Raw genomic sequence first — 20831 nt, 5'->3', positions numbered from 1 at the left:
GATGGTTCAGGAGCATCTGATGTGCTCATGAGAATATGGCCACAACAGGGCCTTACCTTGGCTTTAAGGACTGGAATTCTCCCAAGTCCCACAGTGTAAACATATGCTGTGACAACATAAGGGCTGCTGTGAGGTGCAGCCAACAGCTTGAGTTAAAGCACATACTCTCTGGTCCTGGCTAAATTTTTTGTTTCCCAGATTTCAAAAATTCCATCTGCTTGCACAGTCCACAACATGTGCATCCAAAGAGCCTGTTTGCTGATTGTGCTTGCAGTGAATTGACTGAGGACAACAGAAGACACATTGATTTGTTCAGTTTGTACTTTATCCTAACCTGACACTTTTTTTAAAATGCAACCTTCTTTGGCTGATAAATGGAATCATTCTTTGTATCTTTCTAAGTGGTGGCTAGATAGACACACTCTGTCTCTTAGAAGTGCAGGAAATCAATAAGAATGTCTTAAATTTAAAATACATATTTTGTAAATACATTTCAGACAGTAAGAGCAGGAAGTCCTCAGCTGTGTGCCAGTTGCTGTGCAGCAGCATGTGACACAGCAGGCAGTGCTGCTGCAGATGTGAGCCTGCTTCTCCATACTTCAGTTTCCTGTAATCATTCCACCATTATGTGTGTGGGTTTTCTCTGTTTCCACTCATCCAAACGACATGAAACCTTTGGCTCTCAAAGGACTGCAGTGAGGTTACCTGTACGTTATGCAAACCCCAGAAAGCTGATCCCCATAATTTTCTCCAGCAGGGGTTTGGCCAAGGATGGCTGGTTCCCTTCTAGCCCTTGTGCATGGATTTCCTTTCTGCAGAAACTGCTGGGGAGCAGATTGGTGCTCAGTGGTGGAGTAGGCTATGAGTGATGTGTAGGCCTAGATCCCAAATCTTGGAAATTTAGACAAATGGTCACAGTCTGTTACTGTGACCGTTTCACCATCTCTGATCATTTCACCGTCTACATTCAGTAGAAGCACATATCTGAAAGCTGCACTTTGACAAATGCTGTCTTTTACGTTAAAATATAAAAATTTGATAATTGCATGAGGAATTTAAAAATATATTCCCATTCTTTATATCAGTACTGCTAAGTCTTGTTGTCAACTGAGTAGCAATGGCTGCTGAAAACAATTTTTCTCTCTTTGCTTTCATCCTTTCTTTTATGCAAAAGTCTATAGAGTTACTATTAAAGCTAGAAACTTAGAACAAATATATACTTTAGAGCTACCACCAAATTTAATTTGTTTGTTGTGTTTTTTTTTTAAACCAAAACTTTCCTGGCATTGTCCCATAAAAAACATCAAATGGTGATTTAAAGGACAAGAAATGAATTTGCTTTGCCCCTGTGCAATATCCCTAATTGGGGTAATCCACCTGTTATGGAAGTGTTGATTAAATGATGTAGCTTAAAATATTGCTCCTTTTCATAAGCAGTGTCCCCACAGTATTGCTTTCACTCTGCAAGATTCTCTACAGCTGCTTTAAATCAAAACTGTCCTTAATGAAGATAGAAATTGTTATATAACATAATCTATTGAAAGCTTTAGTGAATGTATGCCATACTGCTCATCAAACAAAATTTTGCACTGAGGTGCTGTCCACTGCATTCTGTGCTGAGTTTTCGCGTGACATTGAAACATTGCAGCTCTTTTGGGACACTTTTCTGTACTTCAGGTTGATTTAGCAGTATGTCATAAACTAGGAAAACAAAATAAGACAAAAAAACTCTTTGGTGTTTTTAGCACAGAGCTATTAAAACCAAAGAAAACAAAAAAGGATATTGAAAATAAGGAGCTGTGAGGGACTTGAATTTCACTAAAGCAAACAAAAAAGAATCTTCACATTTTCCAGTCAGTGAGACTCAATCAAGATGCTTTTATTAGACATGTGTGAACTTGACTCTGTTGTGACTCTGTGCATGAGCCTCCTTCTTGTGTTGCCTTGAAGCAGAACCCAGTTTTGCCACCCTGCACTGTTCCATTCCCAAGCACCAAGTGCTTGATGTGCCACCTGCTGCTGCACTGTACACACCTGTCAGCAGACATTAGAAAAAGTGTGCATGATGAACATTCCATCAGCATCTTCATAACTGTCTGAAGATGCATAGTTGTGTTCATTGATCCAGATAATTTGTTCTAAATGTTTTAAAGTAAATATATCCAATTATGTTTGTCTTTTTTTACCTAATCAAAAAATTCTTGTAGAAAAGCAGTCTGTTGGTGATGCTGTAGTAGAGAAAGGGTTTGTAAAAATATGAAGATATTTCCAGCCAATTAAAAGACGATACTTGATTAAAGGTATCTTCCTTGCAACATTTCTTACAGATGCAGAATCATACTGTCAGAGTCCTTGTGTTTTACAGAAACAGAAATTTGAATTTGACCTCTATAATGTTACATTTACAGTAATGGCATAATAAAAGTGAGCCTTTTTATTCTCATTTCAATAGTGTGTATTACTCTGTTGGCCCCTGTAGGGGAATAACATATGAATCTCCACAAAGGATATTTCATGTCTGCCTTCATTTTACCAGAGGAAAAAATATCTGTTCAAGTGCTCTAGTGCTCTGACTTAATGAAATTGAAAGTACTGCATATTATCAGAAATTTGAGTATGTTTCAGGCTGATCTAGGAACACTCCAAAAATTCTTAGCATCCTTACATATGTTTCATGCCCTTGTACAACAGATCAAATGTATTATTCAGAGCTAAGTGGCCTACATATTTTTTCAAATTCATTGCTTGCTATTTCTTCCACTTCCAGTTGCAAAGCTGAAGTACATCCCTGTATCACAGAAGTATGCAGTGAACCCAAGTGGTTGTTTTTAAAAGCTGTTTTCCTTTGTATGTGTGACAACCTAGAGAATAAGGTCTGTGCCATTCAACCATTTTTACTTACTGAACACTATGTTGTTAAAAAAGCACTGTGACAAAGCTGCATCAATTTTTGCACACATCTTTTTGCTTTAGGATATCAGCAGTGTAGTTGGGTTGTCGCGGTCCCTGGATGAATTATTCAAGCTCTTGACATCAAAAATTTCTGCTAGCTGATTGGCTGGTGCTGGGATAATAAAATCTTTCCACAGAAAAACAGTGGAGAAGGATGATGGCAGTGAGACCAGCAGAACTGCTGCTTCCAATACAGCTGGCTTTGTCTGGCTGCTGCATCTCTGCAAGAACATACAAGGATGCTTTTAAGGTTTGGCTTCATGTGAATTCTCAGATAAGAGATGGTGGAGGGATTTTTGTAAGAGGCCTGCAGTTCCAGTGAGGGAAAGAAATTGGATCATTGTTGAAAAATTACTTCTGGCTGTATCCTAAAGAAACGCTGCACATGAAAGAGGGGTAGAAGCCGCAGCAGCATCCACAGCAGCAGCAGCAGCAGCAGCAGCAGCAGCAGCAGCAACAGCAGCAGCAGCAGTGCCTATGGCTCACTATAAAGGTGCTGGTGGCAGAAACGTCCTGTCATTGAATGTGCTTCCTGAATTCTTTCAGTGCCAGCATGGTAAGTGATGCAAATACAGAGCTGACAGTCCCTGCGAGTGGAGAGAGTGTAAGGAGCTGTGTGACACACAGGTTTTGTGGGTAAACAGTGGGATAAACAGTACCTGTGCAGAGAATTTAATCAATGAAAATAACACAATTGCTTCCAGGTAAATTTAAAAAAGGATATTTACAATGGAATCTTAAAAATCAATGCACTACTTGTGTTATGTTGAGACATAGATTTTACAGTGGTAAAATCTGTTCCTTTTAAGCCTATACAAAACAAATGGTAGAATCAAGGAAACTTTATTTAGTAGTTCCAGTTGGGCTCATAAAGAATATATTGCTCACATAAATTCCCTTGAAACAGGTTCTTTAGAAGGGCTATTTCTGCTGTTTGTTGGTATGACTGAAACTCTGTGTGTCTTCTGCTTGTTAAGTATCTCCTTAGAAGCTGGAAGCTGGTTGTCTGATTTCCAGTTTTTGTCAGAAGGCTGTTTCTTAAATCACCAAGATGCACTGGAACCACAAATTATGGAATCATTTTCTCTCATTTCATTGATGAGAAGTTTAACTTCTGAAGGACTGGTTTATTTCTTTTTGTCATGCCTTTTTGTATCAGGATTGCTGGGGAGTTTTTTGAGTTGCAGAAGTGTGAATTAAGGCAGAACTGGATTAATTCTCTGTGTGCTTGATCTCTATCCCTACATGTATTCACACACAACCCAAAAGAAGTGTGCAAGTACTTCCATGGAAATTAATTTGGCTACCTATATATGTAATTGCAGAGCACAGCTGATATTTGCTGTGTGTCAAAAGGAAAACTTGTTCATGCTTAGGAACCATGCAGTGAGAAGTCTGTTTTTCAGAATGTAGAAACAATTGTCACATACAAAGTCAAGACACATTCCTGCAAAAAATAGTCAGTGTTGAATGAAGCATGATGCAGTATCTTGGTGATATTTTTCATAACTTGCCCATGACTGCAATGAGTAGATTCTGAGTATGTAATAAATTTTAAAAACTTATGTAATCCTGCCTACCCAATGATATCAAAGGAAACTATAGAATGCAGAATTATTTTCTTAGACATAAAGAGTGATAATCTAGCAATAGATGCTGGTGAGTGTAGGTATCTTTTTTCCCTCTTGTATTTCTTATATGTGAGATGGTATTTATATATAAAAGAAATATTCATGAATTATAATGCACAGACATTTTTTGGGAGCTTGTATATGGCCACTGACCAACTAAAGATAACATTTTGACCTATGAATTTTGTGTGGTGATTTCTATCCCTATGTACCCTAATTGTGAAGCAGCCTTGTATGAGTGTAAATTAGGGAGTTTATTGCTAGGAATGCAACAAGCTTTGTACTTCCCTATTCCAGAACTCTAATGGGTGTTAAGGAATATTCCATTTTAATTTTACAGGTGTGGAATAGGAAAATGCTGTTCAGTGCTGCCCAAGTCACTAGCAAATGCAGGAGCTAAAATTAGATATTCCATCTGTAGGTTTTGGGATATGTGCATATTCCTATGAAAAGTAAATATCAAACAGCAATTGTATTTATTTGAATTTTCTGTTGGGAAATGAAGGTGTTCATTCAGAATTGATGATGGTAATAACATGATTTGTTTTTCCATGAAATAGATATTTCCTCCTATTTTTGAAAGAAAAATCTCTGTCATAAATACTTGAAAAGTTCTGCTGTGAAATTATTCCATGTGTCAAAACTGATTGCCAACAAGAAAGGGGCACGACTTGGTGGATTGGTTATAATGCTGTGATGCTCTTCCCTCCAGTGCTGTGACCCTTGCTGCTGAAGCTGGAGGAGCTGATTCAGGAGCTATTTTTATCTGTGCATCTGGCAGCTGTCCCACAGGGATGATCTGACAGTCAGGGAAATTCACTATAAACCAGACAAGTTTGGTGCTTCAAGACAGAACTAAGGGGCTAGTAACTAGTGACGTAGAAACTGCCTGAACTAGCTAATGGCTCCTTCCTGGCAGGATCTCCCAGGGGACAAATAAGTTTGATAATGCAATTTCAAATCTTTAATTCAACATTCGAAACATTTTCAAATACATATGCTAAGAAGTATTTTTTTTCTAAGTCCCTAGCTGACTTTCTACATAAAAGCAGCTTGGCTGTGGAAGATGTGGGTTCTAGTTAGAAAGTATAGAGAAGTTCTAGGTGCTCAGACCTTGAGTAAGTATAGTATGGATTTAGAACTCAAATTTATCTTGACATTTAGATTTTAAATTGTGTCTTTCTGGTCTTTAGCTTGTTAAGACTTGAACTTTGCTGTGAAACTCTTCAAATAGTCAGATATCAGAGCATTAACAAGAAGTATTTCTTATGAGTATTTAGAGGCAAAATTGACTGTCTCAATAAAATATAGTTATTTCCGGCAAGTGCAGAATATATTTGTTGTCAGTAGGAAATTTTACTCTTCCACCATGTAAATCTGAAAGTATCCAGTGATGTCTAATCAAACTGATTTCCTTTTATTCTCAGATGAGCAAGAGTCAGTGCAGAAACGGACTTTCACAAAATGGATCAATACTCATCTGGCTAAGGTAACACATGGCTTTGAAACTTTTTTTTTTTTTTAAATCAAACCTTTTAATCTATGCCTATACAACCCAGGAGTATAGAATATGTCAGATTTCTCTGTGCAGTATTTCCTAAAGTTAAAAAAGGATCCTCCTTGTCTGCACGCCGTTGGGGATGCATCTCAGCTTGGTAATGGTCAGCTGCAGAACTGTGAGTGCTGTTCAGAGGCAGCCACCCAGCTTCTTTGGCCAGAACTGAAAGGTAGCACAGTACCTGATATTTCAGCCAGAGGAAACATCTGAAACTGTTTTCTATTAAATGGAAATACTACGAAGTATTGCACACAATATATTCGAATAAAACTTAAGTCATGCTTTGTGTAGTTTGATCTGGTTACAGACATAAGTAGTACTTCATTAATCCAGTGCTGAATTAATTATCTGATGCATTGTGAGATTTGTAATCAAACTATTGTTAATTCTTCTTAACACAAGTTAAAACTCCTGGTTTTGCCTTTAGAAGAGTAAAGACTGTGATTTACACACAGTTTAAAAGTATTAAGCTACAATTAGTACCAACCTTATCTGAAAACATAAGCAGTGAGATTCAGTTTGGCATTCCTGGAGTTTTCACACAACACAGCTCTAACCATAGTTATCAATTAGTCCAATAAATTAAAATTTTAAACTCTAAGAGCAGCTTTTTGAAGTGTGTATTTTTAAGCCTGAAGATTAATGATCACTAAAATTGAGTAAAGAATATCTGTAGCAGCTATAGCACTGTTTTAACTTTTGTGTAAGGAACTTTTGTGTAAGGTAAAAAATATCCTCAAAATGAGCCGAGCAAAGCAGGAAGCCTATATAATGCTGTATTGTGTGATTTGATCTGATCTGACAAGACAATATGGTAGAGCAGCAATATTTATTTACATTGCTGAGGAATGTAATGGAAGAACTTACTGTGAAATTAACAACACTGGCATTGTAAAATTCAACTGCAAGAACAATCTTCAGGACTTCTTGGCAGTGGATTCTCACTGGAAACAAGGTCTGTGCCCGTATTGTCTTTAAAAATTGGAAAAGCCCCCCATGTAACAGAGAACTTAAGCACTCTGTTCTGTTTACTTCAACTGAAATTAAAAGGCATTCAGTGTTTGCTAAAGCATCGACTTAGGGGGCTGTGAATGAGTGTCAGAGAAGAAAAATAACTCTCATGTTCATCTGTTCCTTAATTGTATTGTGTCATTAATGATAACCTGATAATTATGGAAAAGTAGAACTATTAGGTAGGTTATCTATACCATATTGCTAGATATTATGAGTGTGTGTGTGCATGTCATGATAATTCCCTAGTCTACAGACTAATCCTTGGCAAGAGACAAAGTAGTGGTGGCAGCCACTAAGAGATCTTGCCATGGATTGAGGTTTGTGAATGTTTCCTGCTGTGCTAGTCCATGAGAGGCCATGAGAGCTCAGATGAGCCTTTTGACGTGCATGATCTAGGTGTGTAATTCCTTAATGGGCCTGATACAGGAAAGACTGATCAAACACATCCAAACCAGGCAGTTAAGCAGCCACAGCCCTGACTTTTAGCTACCTGAGCTTCTAGTTACTTGTAGTAACTGATTTGTCTTAATTCACACTTCAGCAGGAAAGCTGTGTCTGTGATACTTTTATTGATGGCTTTCAGCACGTTCGCCTCACTGCCTAAGTCAATCATCTGGCTCTGCTTCCCGTTTTTGCGGTTATGCTGCCGAAGGGAAGCACTGTTTATAGAAATTAGACTCAATTAAAGTGACCCATGCCATTCAAATTCTTAGGTGTTTAAAGCTTAAGCTTTTAAAACTTTGTTAGTTACGTTTTTGGAAATATGTAAGTGGAAATATGTTTTCTGAGTTAATCACAACTGTAAGAAATACAGGTGGGTCTCTGAAGTGCCCAGGACTTCCCTTGCAGTCATGTTTTGGTTTCTAACTCAAAATTTCAATATTTAGGCTATTTGGGTTTTGTAAAAGGTTGTTGTGGTTTTGATTGTTTCAAAAGAAACTGGAGATATGTAAGATTCCATTGTCTGAAAGCCTTTGAAATGCAATACGGAAACATCCTGGAAGGAGACCCACTTTTAGGCAGCACGGTATGCATTTTGCTCTCATCTTTGACCCAAGAAAAAGTGGAGCATATACAAGTCTGGTACCTAGTTAGGAGCACTGTGAAGTGCTGGCCTAAATTTACAGCAGAGAAACAGCAATAGATGGTGCACCACTGGAGGGGATAAAGGAGCTGAGAGTGAAGGAGTGAAGCTGAGCCAGGGGATAAAGGGGTAGATAGGGTGAAGGTGATTAGAATTTTGCCTTTGTGTCTCACCATTGATCTAGAAACACTGTGCTACATTTGATTCAGTATAAGTTCCAAATTAACAAGTAAATTAATGTGAAATTTTCTCTCTGTCTCTTGGCTACTCTTGGAAAACTCTGGGTTTCTTTCCTTTCATTGGCATTTTTGATAATCTCATAAAATTATTAATGGAAAAAGTAATAGGAAGAAATAAGAGAAAACTGAAAACTATAATTAGGGTATCTGTTACTCTTAACACTGTGGCTATCAAAATAAATATTTCATCATAAATGAGTTTCAGGGGCTTTGAAAATAAGTACTGCATGAAACCTCAAAAGCAGGAGAAATTAATGGTTTCTATGCAAAGATTAATGGGGTTTTACTGAAGCAATTTGAAAGGTGGTTTAGAGGTAACAAAGGAAAGGAAACTACTCAGGTAGAGTTGTCATCCTTATACTGTGTTGATTGAGTAGAGCAAAGGTGGATCTAAAAAGGAGCAGTTTCTCACATTGTGAGGGGTAGTGATAAGAAAGAAATGGAAATACAGAAGCGATTTGATTATTTTAGGTAGAACCAATACAAATTTATAGCTTGGGAACATAAAGCAGTATGAGATTGTTTGTCAGGGTTTGCTAGGAGTAAAAGATTCTTCCCTGCTAATCTGAAAGATCTTAGTGTATGTTTTTCATCGAAAAAGTCATGCTCTAATTGAAACAGAAACTAATTCAGTAACTAAGGGTATCAAGTACATTTAACCACTTATTTTTGGCTATTTAATGTTAGGAATGGCTTTGAAAAAATGGATACAAATAAATACGAATGAACAAAACAGATATAGAGACTACTGTAACGAGACTACTGATGAAATTTCTTCACCAAAAGAGTGCACAGGCACTGGAATTGGCTGCCTATGAAAGTGGTTGAGTCATCATCCCTGGAAGTATTTAAAAGAGGTGCAGATGTGGCACTTAGGGCCATGACTTAGTGGTGGGCATGTCAGTGTTAGGTTAATGGTTGGACTTGATTTTAAAGCAAGTTTCCAGCCTAAATGGAAGGCAATGGAAGAAAGGTGTGAATTTTTTATTCTCTTTCACTCTTATGATAGAATGCTACCTTTTTAAATTTATGTTCTTTCACAAGCAGAGGACAAGTAAAGGACTTGGCATCAGCTAATTATGGGACAACTCAAAAGATGGAGGTAAAACAGCCTTGGTGCAAGCAGTGCCCTCACCCAGAGGGGATGAACAGAGAAGAAAGGCCTGCAAGTGTGCTAACTAGTAGGTGTGCAATGCAGCTTCATTTTGGGCAAGCTGTTAGCACAAGGCTGCATCTGTCCCTCTGCTGTGTCCCTAAGCCCAGCTGTGTCTGTTCTGTGATTCTGAGCAGTAATCTAGTGAGACTCATCAATTGGAAATCATGTTTTCTCTGCCAGCCACTTGCAGAAATTGGGTCATAATCTTGGAAATTAATGTGGTCTAATTTTTGGCCATCCTTTTGAATTTTTGTGCATCTGTGCAGTTCTATGATAAATGCGATATGCACGTGTAACAGGACAAGAAGTTTTCTGATTCCATATAATTTATTCATATTTTTCTATGGTTTTAGATCTGTCCTTCCTCATCTCAGTCTCAGCTTCAAAGTATAGACATAATTTGAGTATGCTTTAATTATATTTTGAAGTATCTTTTCAAAATCTAAATTTAAAATACAGAACAAATTTACACCAAATATTTCAAAAAGGAGACATTACTTGCATTCATAACAGCAATTACTTAAATATTTTTCTCATTTCATTACCTATGCCAATTTTTGAGGTGGGGGATTAGATGAGTGAAGAGGATGAAAAATATATCACTTTCTTTAACAGCTAAGTCATGTGCTTTTTATTGCCTTTCTCACATTTCATGAAAGTGTGGGGGAATAGTAGTTTCAAAGTTTGAGACACAGACTGTAAATTGGTTTAACCCAATCAAATTCCCAGGTGTAGGGATAATTTTAGTATTTGTACTCACAAAGTATTGCTGTAAACTCACTGGTAGAGTGAACAACAAATACCTACTAAAAGAAATTACTATTAATTTTGTGTTTCTTTTAAGAGGATGCACACATAAAAAACAAAAGTGAAGATGGATATAAATTAAAAATAAAATTAAGAATGGATGAAAATTTTAAATTTTATTTCTGCAATATTTATATGATGCTGAGTTAAACCTGGACATTAAGCCTCATGTTAAAGCTTTTGAAACTGCAAAATTATATCTTTCATAGCAAAGAAAGGAAGAAAAAGAAACAGGTATATCAGGACTTGGAGCTTTCACACACAGTGCTGTCCATGATGTTAGCTTGTTCTTAAAATTTAAATGTAACTTGGTCTTTCATGAACCTCATCAGTTTTCATCATTTAACTGAGTCTGGTCCTTTAGTTCTTTTTCAAGTGGGAAAACAGAGGCTCCCAGTATCCTCCTTACTGACACAGAAAAAAAATAAGCTACTGCCCACCTTGACTACATAATGAGGAAAATCTGACTGGTAGTTTTCTGCTTCAACAGTTACTATATGTTTTCATCTAGTATTGCGTATAACCTCTAATGTTAAACCGTGAATGCTAAATTAATTTGTGTGATGAAGCTAGTCATGCAAAACTTAGGACTGAGTGCCTTAGCTTTAGTAATTAAAAAAAGTCACTAACAGCAAGGAATATGAAAACATTCACATGGATTTAGGAATTAAATTCTAGCAGAAAAGGGGTCCAGCTATTACAGAGTAATGAAAATTTCATATTGTCCTTGCTATTCTCACATATATTTCCCTGCAGAGACAAATTCAGTAGTTACATAGATTTGTTCCTGTTTGTGCTTGTGGATAGATTTTAATACATTTTTGAGCAGTTTTTGAAAGATTATTTGAAAATTAATGTAGCAAAAATAGTATTCAATGTCTGCATTGGCATTCATGATGATGTGGATGCTGTTATTTGGATAGTAAGATATATTCATTAGAGAAGTTAATTACAGGGTGTGAGGAAAAGATTCTTGTAGAAAAGTTACAAATGAAAAATTAAATGCAGCGAAAAGTCTTGCAATAAAAGAGTAAAGCTTAGCAAATATATGTTTGTTCCATATCCGAAGTTTGTACTTTACAAAACTTATTTAACTGTATACAAGGAAGAATTTCTAGAGATTTCGGGTCTACTAAAAATCTTTTTTTGAGGCTTATCAATTAAATTTTTCATATGTACCAATATTCAGTTCTTTAGGTAATTCAGGATATTTCCTAGAGACTACAGCAAATTAGACAAGTTTTAAGAGCGACAAGTTTATTGCAAAGCATTCTTCCACAGTTCCCACTTATGATCAGTTTTAAATACAGTTATTTAAATAAATATTTAATATGATGAAAATCTAGTTTATTAGTCTTGAAGATTTGTTCTCATTTAATTCATATTCCTCCTACAGAATCACATGAATTTACTTGTTCTGAGTGTGACTCCTTCCTTGGGACATGACTGTTCCTAAATTTCATTATCACTATAAACTGCACTACTGTGATTGGATAAACTGCAATAAAGGAGTCTTTAATAGAATTCATGCAATGCAATATGTAGCAGATCATTAATCTTAATTTGCTGGTTTTCTTTCTTGAAAAAGCTTGGAGAAGGGCTTAATCAAATACTGAGGCACCTGAAATCATACTATAGACTACCTGACAAGTTGGACAGATTTAATATCTCATTATTCATTCAAGTATATTTTGAGTTCTGCCAAGAAATTTTGTTCAAGAAGTTTATAATTGAAGGCTTTTCTTTACTATTTTAGTGGAATTCTTTACACAAGCTTTCCAACATTCAAAATAGAGTGTATTAGGATCATTGCAGCTGATTGCATTGCTAGGGCTATACCCTTATGTTCAAAAAGCCAAAATCTAAAATACATTCAACATTTCAGAATTGCAAAAATTTAAGTTAGTTTTCTTTCCTTGCTTTTACTGATTTACAGTGAGTATTTTGGCAGTGCATTAAGGAACTAAGTTAAAAGTTGTTAAGTCTGAATCACTAAAAAGTTTTCAATATATTCTAAGTGAATATAGCTTAAAAACCCCCAAACCTTTCTTCTCTGGAGGCTAATGAGTAATCAGTGTTCACCTTCATCTTTCACTTCATTCGACATTATATATGCAGTCAAGGAGTAGGTATTTACCCATTCCAACAGAAGATCTGTTACTATCAGTGTAGGATCTGCTAGAAAACAATTAAGTAGTTTATGCCATACTGTGCAGTGGTCCATATATAATAAATAAGTACATGTGAACTTCTCAGTATCAGCTAGTGTGTGTATCAACATGGGGAATAAGATTGAAATCTATGCTTGTGTAAAAGAGGAGTCTATTTTTCCATATATGCCACTAGAAATAGAATTAATTTCATATTTCTCTTACCAACTCCGGTGCTTGATGGTTTCTTTTCTGCTTTTCATCTTATTCAGTGCTGTCTCTACAGCTGTTTTTCCCCAAACCAATATCTGATTCAAGTAGAAAGTACTGTAGATGTTAATTTGCTTGGGATGCTTTCACTGCCTTACCGTAGTAGCAAGACTCACCTGGGGTGTAAATCTAGTTTTTGTAGCTTCTGACAGTACCACTGAATACCACTGCTCTGGTGGTATTCTGTCAGTACCACAACTCTGGTAGTTCAGAGCAAGAGTTTGGCTTGGATAATCAGAGGTTTTATCTACAGAGTAAAGCTATACACTGGGGAAAACGGAAGTGCTTCCCAGACTTGCTTTGCAGATGAACTCCTGAAGACTTTTGGCTTCATGTTTGGATGAGACAAATTCTGACCTCTACCTCAATTTGTGAGTAAGGATACCAAAAGCACACAAGTTGGAAGGGAGCTGTGTTATGCTCAAAATGGTTGCCTGGCAAGCACATTATGGGCACCAGAATCATGGGGTACTGTAAATCTCATTTACCCTTGAATCTAAATGAATCCTAAATTTCCCACTATAAGAAACCCATCTCTCTTCATTGCTGTAGAGTCAATTTCAAGGAACAAACTTCACTATTGGGGCATTTGGATAGGTGGATTTTAAGGCCTTCACCTCCTGTTGGATTAGGATGGCAGCTGCTGTAATCCTCTCATCTTTATGGCTGAATTATTTTAGTACATAATTCTTTAGTGTTTTGTCATGTGGTAATACTGATAAAACCAAAGCTGCTCCAAGCTTCTAACAGGAAATGATAACATAGAAGGTGAGGAAAATTAATTGCCTTTGCATCAGCTGCCTGTGATGCAAGACTGGGACAAATTAATCTGCAGTGACCTGCTTGTTCCATTGATTTCTTTGGTGCTACATTAAGGAAGAATATGATCCAAGGAAGAACATTATCTATTGCATTGCTAGGAAATCAAAAAGAACTATGACTAAATATACCCTCATAATTGTAGTGCTGCTTTATTTTATATACATGAGAAAATAGGCTCTTCTATTAGTGTGACTATTAGAGCATGTAAAATCTGAGATGAAGTCTGCTACTAGAAGAGGAGTTCTTTTTTCACTTTATGCCAAAATTATGTTTCATTGAAATACTATTTCATCCAAGCTGAACAATTTTTTTTTATTTGGGGAGTCAGAATGTTTTTCTTTATCTTGATTTGTTAGTGCATTTTTGCCTTTTCAAAAGCAGTGTTTCATTTTTTAGATTTATCTTTTCAAATATCTATTTCTACACAAAAAAGAAATTGATAATTTCTTGTGCACGCACTTCTTTTAACAAGGACCCCAAAAGTAAATTATTAAACCTAAATTAGTTTCAAGAATTTTGTGGTCTTATTGTAATTTTAGTGAATAAACAGGTATTAGTATTATTATCATTATTTTTATTATTATCATCATTATTATGATCATGATTAGCATCATAAGGTATATGAATTCTCACAAGCTGATGGAAGCTGGAGGATGCCTATTCTATTTATCAGCTGGACCAAGTTTAAACTTTTTTTTTCTGGGAGACATTCTGTGATCATTAAACTACTGACCAGCTGAAAGCCATAATTCCACAATTAAGAATTGTGTGCATTTAAGAAATACATAGTTGTATTATGCGACTTTGTTATTTAAAATTTCTAGAATATCATCTGTTTACATATTTTTGAGTATTTTAATTGTTGTTCTTGTGTAGGTAAATACATTTGGTAAGCAATTTATCTTAAGTAGGAGCTGAGACAGTGCTGACAGCATCCAAAGGCTGCAAGGCTGGAGGAGGAGAGAAAATACAGCAACTCAGTGTAACAGCTGTCAGCTGTGAGAAAGTGGCAGCATCACTCAACCTGCTACACTACTCTAGGGATCTTCCCTTCATACAGTTCCTCCTATTGCTTGGACTGAGAGAATGAAATTTCTGTGACATACTTAACATGAGGGAAAATAATCTAATGGATTGAAATGTGACTATAATAGTACATCCATAAGTTGTGTGTATTTTGTAGAACCAGAGGCAGCTCTTGGTGTGTTTCTCTGCTTGTTGCAGGGGCCAGGAGGATTTTCCTTTGTATCATCAGTTGCAGAAATCCACAAAATTTTACAGTCCTCTGTCAGAAATGTTAAGTAAACAATGTGGTGGCAAAGCAGTGGTTAAAGGATATGTTGACATGAAACATTATAAAATACAAAGAAGGGGACCAGCCACTCTCTTTGGGTTTCTGTTCAAGAGGAATGGAATTAGGATGTAATAGTGGTGAGCCTCTATGATATCTGAAGCCTTCTCCCTTTTCAGCGCAATCCTCCCATGCTGGTGAATGACCTGTTTGAAGATATCAAAGATGGGGTAATGCTAATTGCCCTTTTGGAGGTTCTTTCAGGGCAGAAGCTGGTAAGTTCTTCCTTCTACAAGAACTTTCTTCTTCTTTACACAAGATAGTTGCATAACTTCTGTGGGTTAAAATTTTCTAATAAGTTTCTGTATTTCTCTACTGTAAAAAAACTTACTCCTTCATAGGAAAATAAGTTTTTCACTGAGTAGATTATCTGATTACAAAGCATTATTGCAGATTATTGCAGGCATGCTTGACTGTATGCATTTTTTTATTAATTTTGCCACATAAATCATAAAAAATTTCTTCTTGTTTTAGTCTTTGCAGTTCATCTGGGTTTTGCTGCTATGACACAATCAAGGTCTAAACTGCAAGATGCATCTTATTTCTATGCATCTTGAAAAAAATGAGACTTCTGCTGTTAAATTTATGGCTTTGTCTCAAAAAAACCTCATGCAAGCTCCTCAGATTTCATGAGGGCTTATATCCATTTGCCTTGACAGTTCTGCTACTGTAAAGAGCCTTAAGTGATGCCAAATGGCTTTTTCACAGCCAAGTTATGTACAGAGGGGATTGTGTGCATGCAGCAAACAGGCTGTCTCTTGGGAGGCAGGCTAGTTTTGTGCATGGAGGAGAAAAATGAAAATATTTTAGGCCAAGGGCTCTGACATTCCCCAAACTAGCTCACAGATCAGGTGGAAGCATCTGAAGGAGCAGTGTAGTCTGTTGTTCAGCTGGCTCCAGGCTCTTTCACATGCAGGCAGTTTGCTTTCCTTTGCATATTTCACCTTGATTTTGATTGCAGGTGAACCCCAAAATTAGGCAGTAAATCAAACTGCAAAAGCGATTTTATTGTGAAATGGGATAAAGCTGAAATATATCCCTTTCAGTTTGTTAGTCTGAGAAAGAAAGCCTCCCTCTTGTGGCAAACTAGAAGTAGTAAAACAGGAAAAGAATTTTAGTGATTGCACCTGTTGCAGTGAAATTCACTGGATTGTATCCTGCCTATATTAATTAGGGAAAGACAAGAGGTATGCCAAAACTAGAATAGTTTCTGTTGAACTTAAAGGTTATGTATAACAGCATATGCTATCCTGTAGTAACTGCAAGAGGGATTCAGAATTTATAGTAGGCCTTTGTTAAAGCCATTTGTAACATCATGAACAGGAATTTAAATTACAGTAGTTGCACAGCTGCATTACAGTATAAAGTTCTATGGGGAATTTAATCTCACTGTCCAGTATTAGAAAGCTAACATATGTTCTTGACTGAATTTTAAAAATTCTGTCTTTTTTTTAGCCTACATGTCTCAAGTTCAGTGAAATTATTTTTTTAATGGGAATTTAGCTGAGTTTCTAATTGCCAATAAGGTACTAGAGAGATGGGATAAAAATTCTTAGGTAAAATGTCTTCACTGGAGACTGATTTTAAAAATAACAACCACTTTGACTTATACATTGCAGGCAAAAATATTTCACTGAGAGAGTGTTGTCTTCTCTAAAATGTGTGTATATATATACACACACATATATATGTGTGTGCTTGCATGTGTACAAAAATAGTAGTAGTTATTTTACATTAGAAAAACAATTCTCTGATTTAATAATATTTATGGACTGAAGCCAACAGTTTGCAGACTAAGATTAAAACATATGTAACTTTTTTTAAATAGAATTATCACACTTGCGTCTCCCCTGTATCTGTCAGTCCTCCCTGTGATGTGTATGCAAAGGTACAATTCAACAATTTCACTGTTCCAAGGAGCATTTTTGCATAGGCATTGACAATAAATCTGGAAGTTCCGTTTTTGAAGCAAACTGGCATAAATCTAATTGAAGTTTAATCTGTTCTTTCTCTTTAAGCCATGTGAGCAGGGACGTCAGCTGAAGCGAATTCACTGGGTTGCCAACATTGGCACAGCTCTTAAGTTTCTAGAAGGTAGACGGGTAGGTATGGTGGCACTTAGCCCTGGATTTACTTTTTTTTTTCTTTTGTCTCCATAAGGATATGATTTGTATCCACCCATCTGTTTTTATTCTCCAAAATTTGAGCTATGTATGCAGTCTTCAGTTTCTACACAATGTCTAAAAGCTGCTGTAAAGTAAAAATTGTAAGGTCCAACACTAATATATGGCAATATATAGGGTGAAACTTGTGTTTTTTGGTTTTTGTTTGTTAAATTAATAATGGATCACCTTGGAGGATTTTTTTTTTTTTGTTAATGTGCTTATTGGCTCTTCATGATCTCTACTTCCTTTTTGCTGTTCTCAGCAAAGACTGAACTTTAGTTCAGGAGAGACACTCATTTATAATTTAAAAAAATAGATTTCTGGTCTTCACTAGCTTTTACATGCAAAAATCTATTCCCTGAAATTACAAATATGAAAATTTAGGGCAATAATACCCCTTACTAGCTTGCCAAGACTTCAGGCTAATTCCTGGATTTATTCTGGTACAGTCAGTGCTGTGGCTATTTTAGAAAAGAAAAAATAATAATTTTTGAATTTAACAAAAGAAGAAAATCTAAAAACTCATTTTCATCTAGCTGTGAATATCATACAAAAGCAATGCATTTCTACCCTTTTTCCTGACTTCTCTGTGTACCGTCATGACTCAGATCTGGATTTTTTCATTGGATTGTAGGTATTTTGTCCCCTAATTTCTGCATTTTACTTCAGTTTTTGTCAATGCGGATGTTATACCTGATGAATTTTATGTCTCCACAATACTGTTCACTGGGAGTTGTTGGATTTTGGCAATCTTTCCCTCTCTGATTCTTTGACACCTAGACCTAATTACAGTTATGTTATATGGGAAACAATCTTAGCAGATGTCTGTAAAAATAAAAGAGAACTTATTAAAATTAAAAATGTATAAACAAAGCAAAGACAAATATATTTCTGAAGCAAAACTGCTCTTTAGCTCACAACCTACCTATTTGAGGAAGTATAGTTTGTTAATACAAAGCATAAGGCAAGGCTGGGGAGACGCGCCAAACAGCCACACTTCCTTAGTTTCCATGTCACAGCGTGGTGGGCGACTCCTCTTGGATCCCACAAATACTATAGCAGTGCAGCTGGACAACTGGCCCTGCCAAGGATCAAGAGAGATTGCCAGAGCACTGTGGTTTTCCTTCTGGTATCTCAGGATTTTTGTCTGCACTCGTCTTAGTTGTTGTATTGGTGTCCCAGATTTTCCTCTAGAGGGAATTGGAAATATGCAGGGTGTCAGCTGAATCAGGGTGGTTGATAGCAGTATTCCATAAGCTGAATCCAACCTAAAGGATGCATCTATCCAGCCTGTCATCTTTCTCCTCTCAGAGGAGGTGGGGATACTGTTCAGACAACAAATGCCCCTTCAGCAGCTGAATGCCATCTCTGGGCTGTACTCAAAGGGCAACAAACACAGGATCTCCTTCCTCTGTGGGCTCTTCCATAAATAAACGTTATTACACTTTTAATCAACTTCCTGTTTTCACTGTCCAAAGAGACTTCTGCTAATACTCCTGTTACACTACAAACTGCAGTTCGCAATTAACAGATACTATTCTGGATGAAATTTGTTTTCTCGTGGTTCTGAAAAGTTTCTTTTTAGTTCTAGATCCATCTTAATGGTGTATAAGATAAAGGTAACTCAATAACTAGGCTAGATAGGCTGTGCTTCTGTGAACAGTAGCCTGATCAGAAGCTTTAGCTGAGTCCCTGTAAATCTTTTGATTTGTAATAGATACTAAAATAATCTCACTTTATAGAAAAAGAAAAGCTTTTCTTGGGATTGGTCCAGCTGAGAGAATGAGGTATATTTTTTTAAGATAGGGAATAGAAAATTTTCTGTATTGACTGGTGGAGGAGCTAGTAATGTCAATTTTCCTAGAGTTTTGTCAATTTCTTGGTGGAGAGGATTGAAAATGTAAACTATGGGGACTTCTGCTCTGCCTCTTCCAAAGCAGCCTGTACAGATTTAATTTGGAAAAAATCTTAGAGGTCTGGACAAAATTTTGTTTGCACTTGACAAATCTAGTGCATTCCCAACTGCTGATTCAGACAAATGCAGGCTTTCCTCTGTTTTGGTGAGAAATATGAGGTCACTTGAAGTCATTCTCAATCTTTTCTTTAGAGTGCTCACCAAGGTTTATCCATAACCTTTGTCCTTGAGCAAGCTTGTAGTAGATGGGTACTTTGGCAGTCATTCATGTCTTTATCATGATTGGTGTCTGACTCTTAGTTTTGCTGAGGAAATAAGTACTAACATAGTTGCTAACTTTCCAATTCTGCTTGTTTTATTTCATTTCCTTCAGCATTATCTACATGCTTTTTTTATCATATATTGCCCCCTTTATTTCGTTCTATCTTATTAATTTATTTTAGGATGATATTTTATTCAGACTGTACATTAGCAGTTGAGAGTTAATAATCATGAAATCTGTTCCCATTTCTATTGAAAAACTTGATTTGACCTTGGACAACTAATTTTTTCCCACTCTATTTTTAAAAGAGCTATTGTTAAGCTTGTCTCACAAAGCGGCCTTAATCAGTGGTTGTGATATCCTTTACAATAAAATGCTCTTTGCAGGAGAACCCTAGCATTCTTTTTTCCCTTTTCTTTCTATATGCTTTTTCCACCTCTTTCCTTTTTCTATTTTTATTTTTAAACTCACTTTTTTATTTTCATTACACATGGTTTAGAACTTTATCAAGAAAACCCTGCATAATTTAAAATCTTTTGCAGAGTATTTAATTTGCTCTCCTGATAAAATTTATTGTAAGATAGGCCAAAAATGTGCTTTCTTTGCATTAAAAAATGGATTTATGCATTTACTTAATAATTAATCATTAAATTTTTTTTTTGTGTCACACTTTTCCTTTTGCTTTTCACGCCAGTCCGTATACAGAGGATCTCCGGTTTGTACAGTGTTTCTATCTAATTTTTATTTTTCTTTCTGCTTGAAATTATTTTTTTCTACAAATAATAGCATGGATTAGTCTTAAAAGTTTTCCATTACTTGCAAGGCCTTTCGAAAAGTGTATTTATAATTGTCTAAATGTGAAATTGCACTATTCAATACTTGGGGTTTTTTAATTGAGAATCTTGTTTGATTGCAGAAATGCATTTCAAATATAGAACCTATTTGAAATGCATTTCATAATTGCTATACTTTGTGTGTGATAGTAACACATTTTCTTTTCTATATAGATTAAGCTTGTCAACATAAACTCAACTGATATTGCTGATGGCAGGCCTTCTATTGTGCTTGGCTTGGTGTGGACCATAATTTTATATTTTCAGGTACTATTTTTTTGTACTTCAGAGTTGCTTGCTCAAACAATGGTTCAGATCATCACTTTATATTAACTGGTGTAGTTCCAGTCTTTCATCATCGCTAAGTCACTTTGTCATTTGCTGAGGATCTGATCCTGAATAAAGCAACAGGTGATGGTGCTTCACATTGAGTAAAATTAGATACTTGTCTGTGGAATAGATTGGTCTTTGCCTAGAACAGAGTTCCTTCATCACTGAAACATATTCGTCTGCTTTCTCTAAAGAATACAACATTGCAAAAGAAGAAAGTAATAGAATTGTAGAGTCTTCTTACAAGTATCTTTAGCAACCTCAGTGCACTAATTCCGGTGTACTGGATGTC

General features: G+C 36.1%; 1 protein-coding gene across 23 annotated transcripts in view; it reads left to right on the top strand.

Moving 5' to 3' along the window:
* SYNE1 (spectrin repeat containing nuclear envelope protein 1) overlaps window positions 1-20831 on the top strand; it is a 289553-nt gene that overhangs the window by 44772 nt on the left and 223950 nt on the right. For 17 of the 23 annotated variants that reach the window (XM_068184614.1, XM_068184622.1, XM_068184625.1 and 14 more), the window contains exons 1-6: window positions 3415-3508; window positions 6011-6072; window positions 15154-15249; window positions 17053-17136; window positions 20071-20091; window positions 20384-20476. In XM_068184614.1, coding sequence (XP_068040715.1) covers window positions 3430-3508; window positions 6011-6072; window positions 15154-15249; window positions 17053-17136; window positions 20071-20091; window positions 20384-20476 — 435 coding nt within the window. In that variant the 5' untranslated portion in view covers window positions 3415-3429. Of the gene's footprint in view, window positions 1-3414; window positions 3509-6010; window positions 6073-15153; window positions 15250-17052; window positions 17137-20070; window positions 20092-20383; window positions 20477-20831 lie in introns of those variants that run through there. The other 6 variants (XM_068184631.1, XM_068184615.1, XM_068184632.1 and 3 more) reach the window with 2 other exon arrangements.

Source organism: Anomalospiza imberbis, chromosome 3 (genome assembly GCF_031753505.1).
Source record: "Anomalospiza imberbis isolate Cuckoo-Finch-1a 21T00152 chromosome 3, ASM3175350v1, whole genome shotgun sequence".
NCBI lineage: Eukaryota > Metazoa > Chordata > Aves > Passeriformes > Viduidae > Anomalospiza > Anomalospiza imberbis.
The sequence above is the reverse complement of the archived record's forward strand: the minus strand, read 5'-3'. Positions and strand labels throughout refer to the sequence as shown.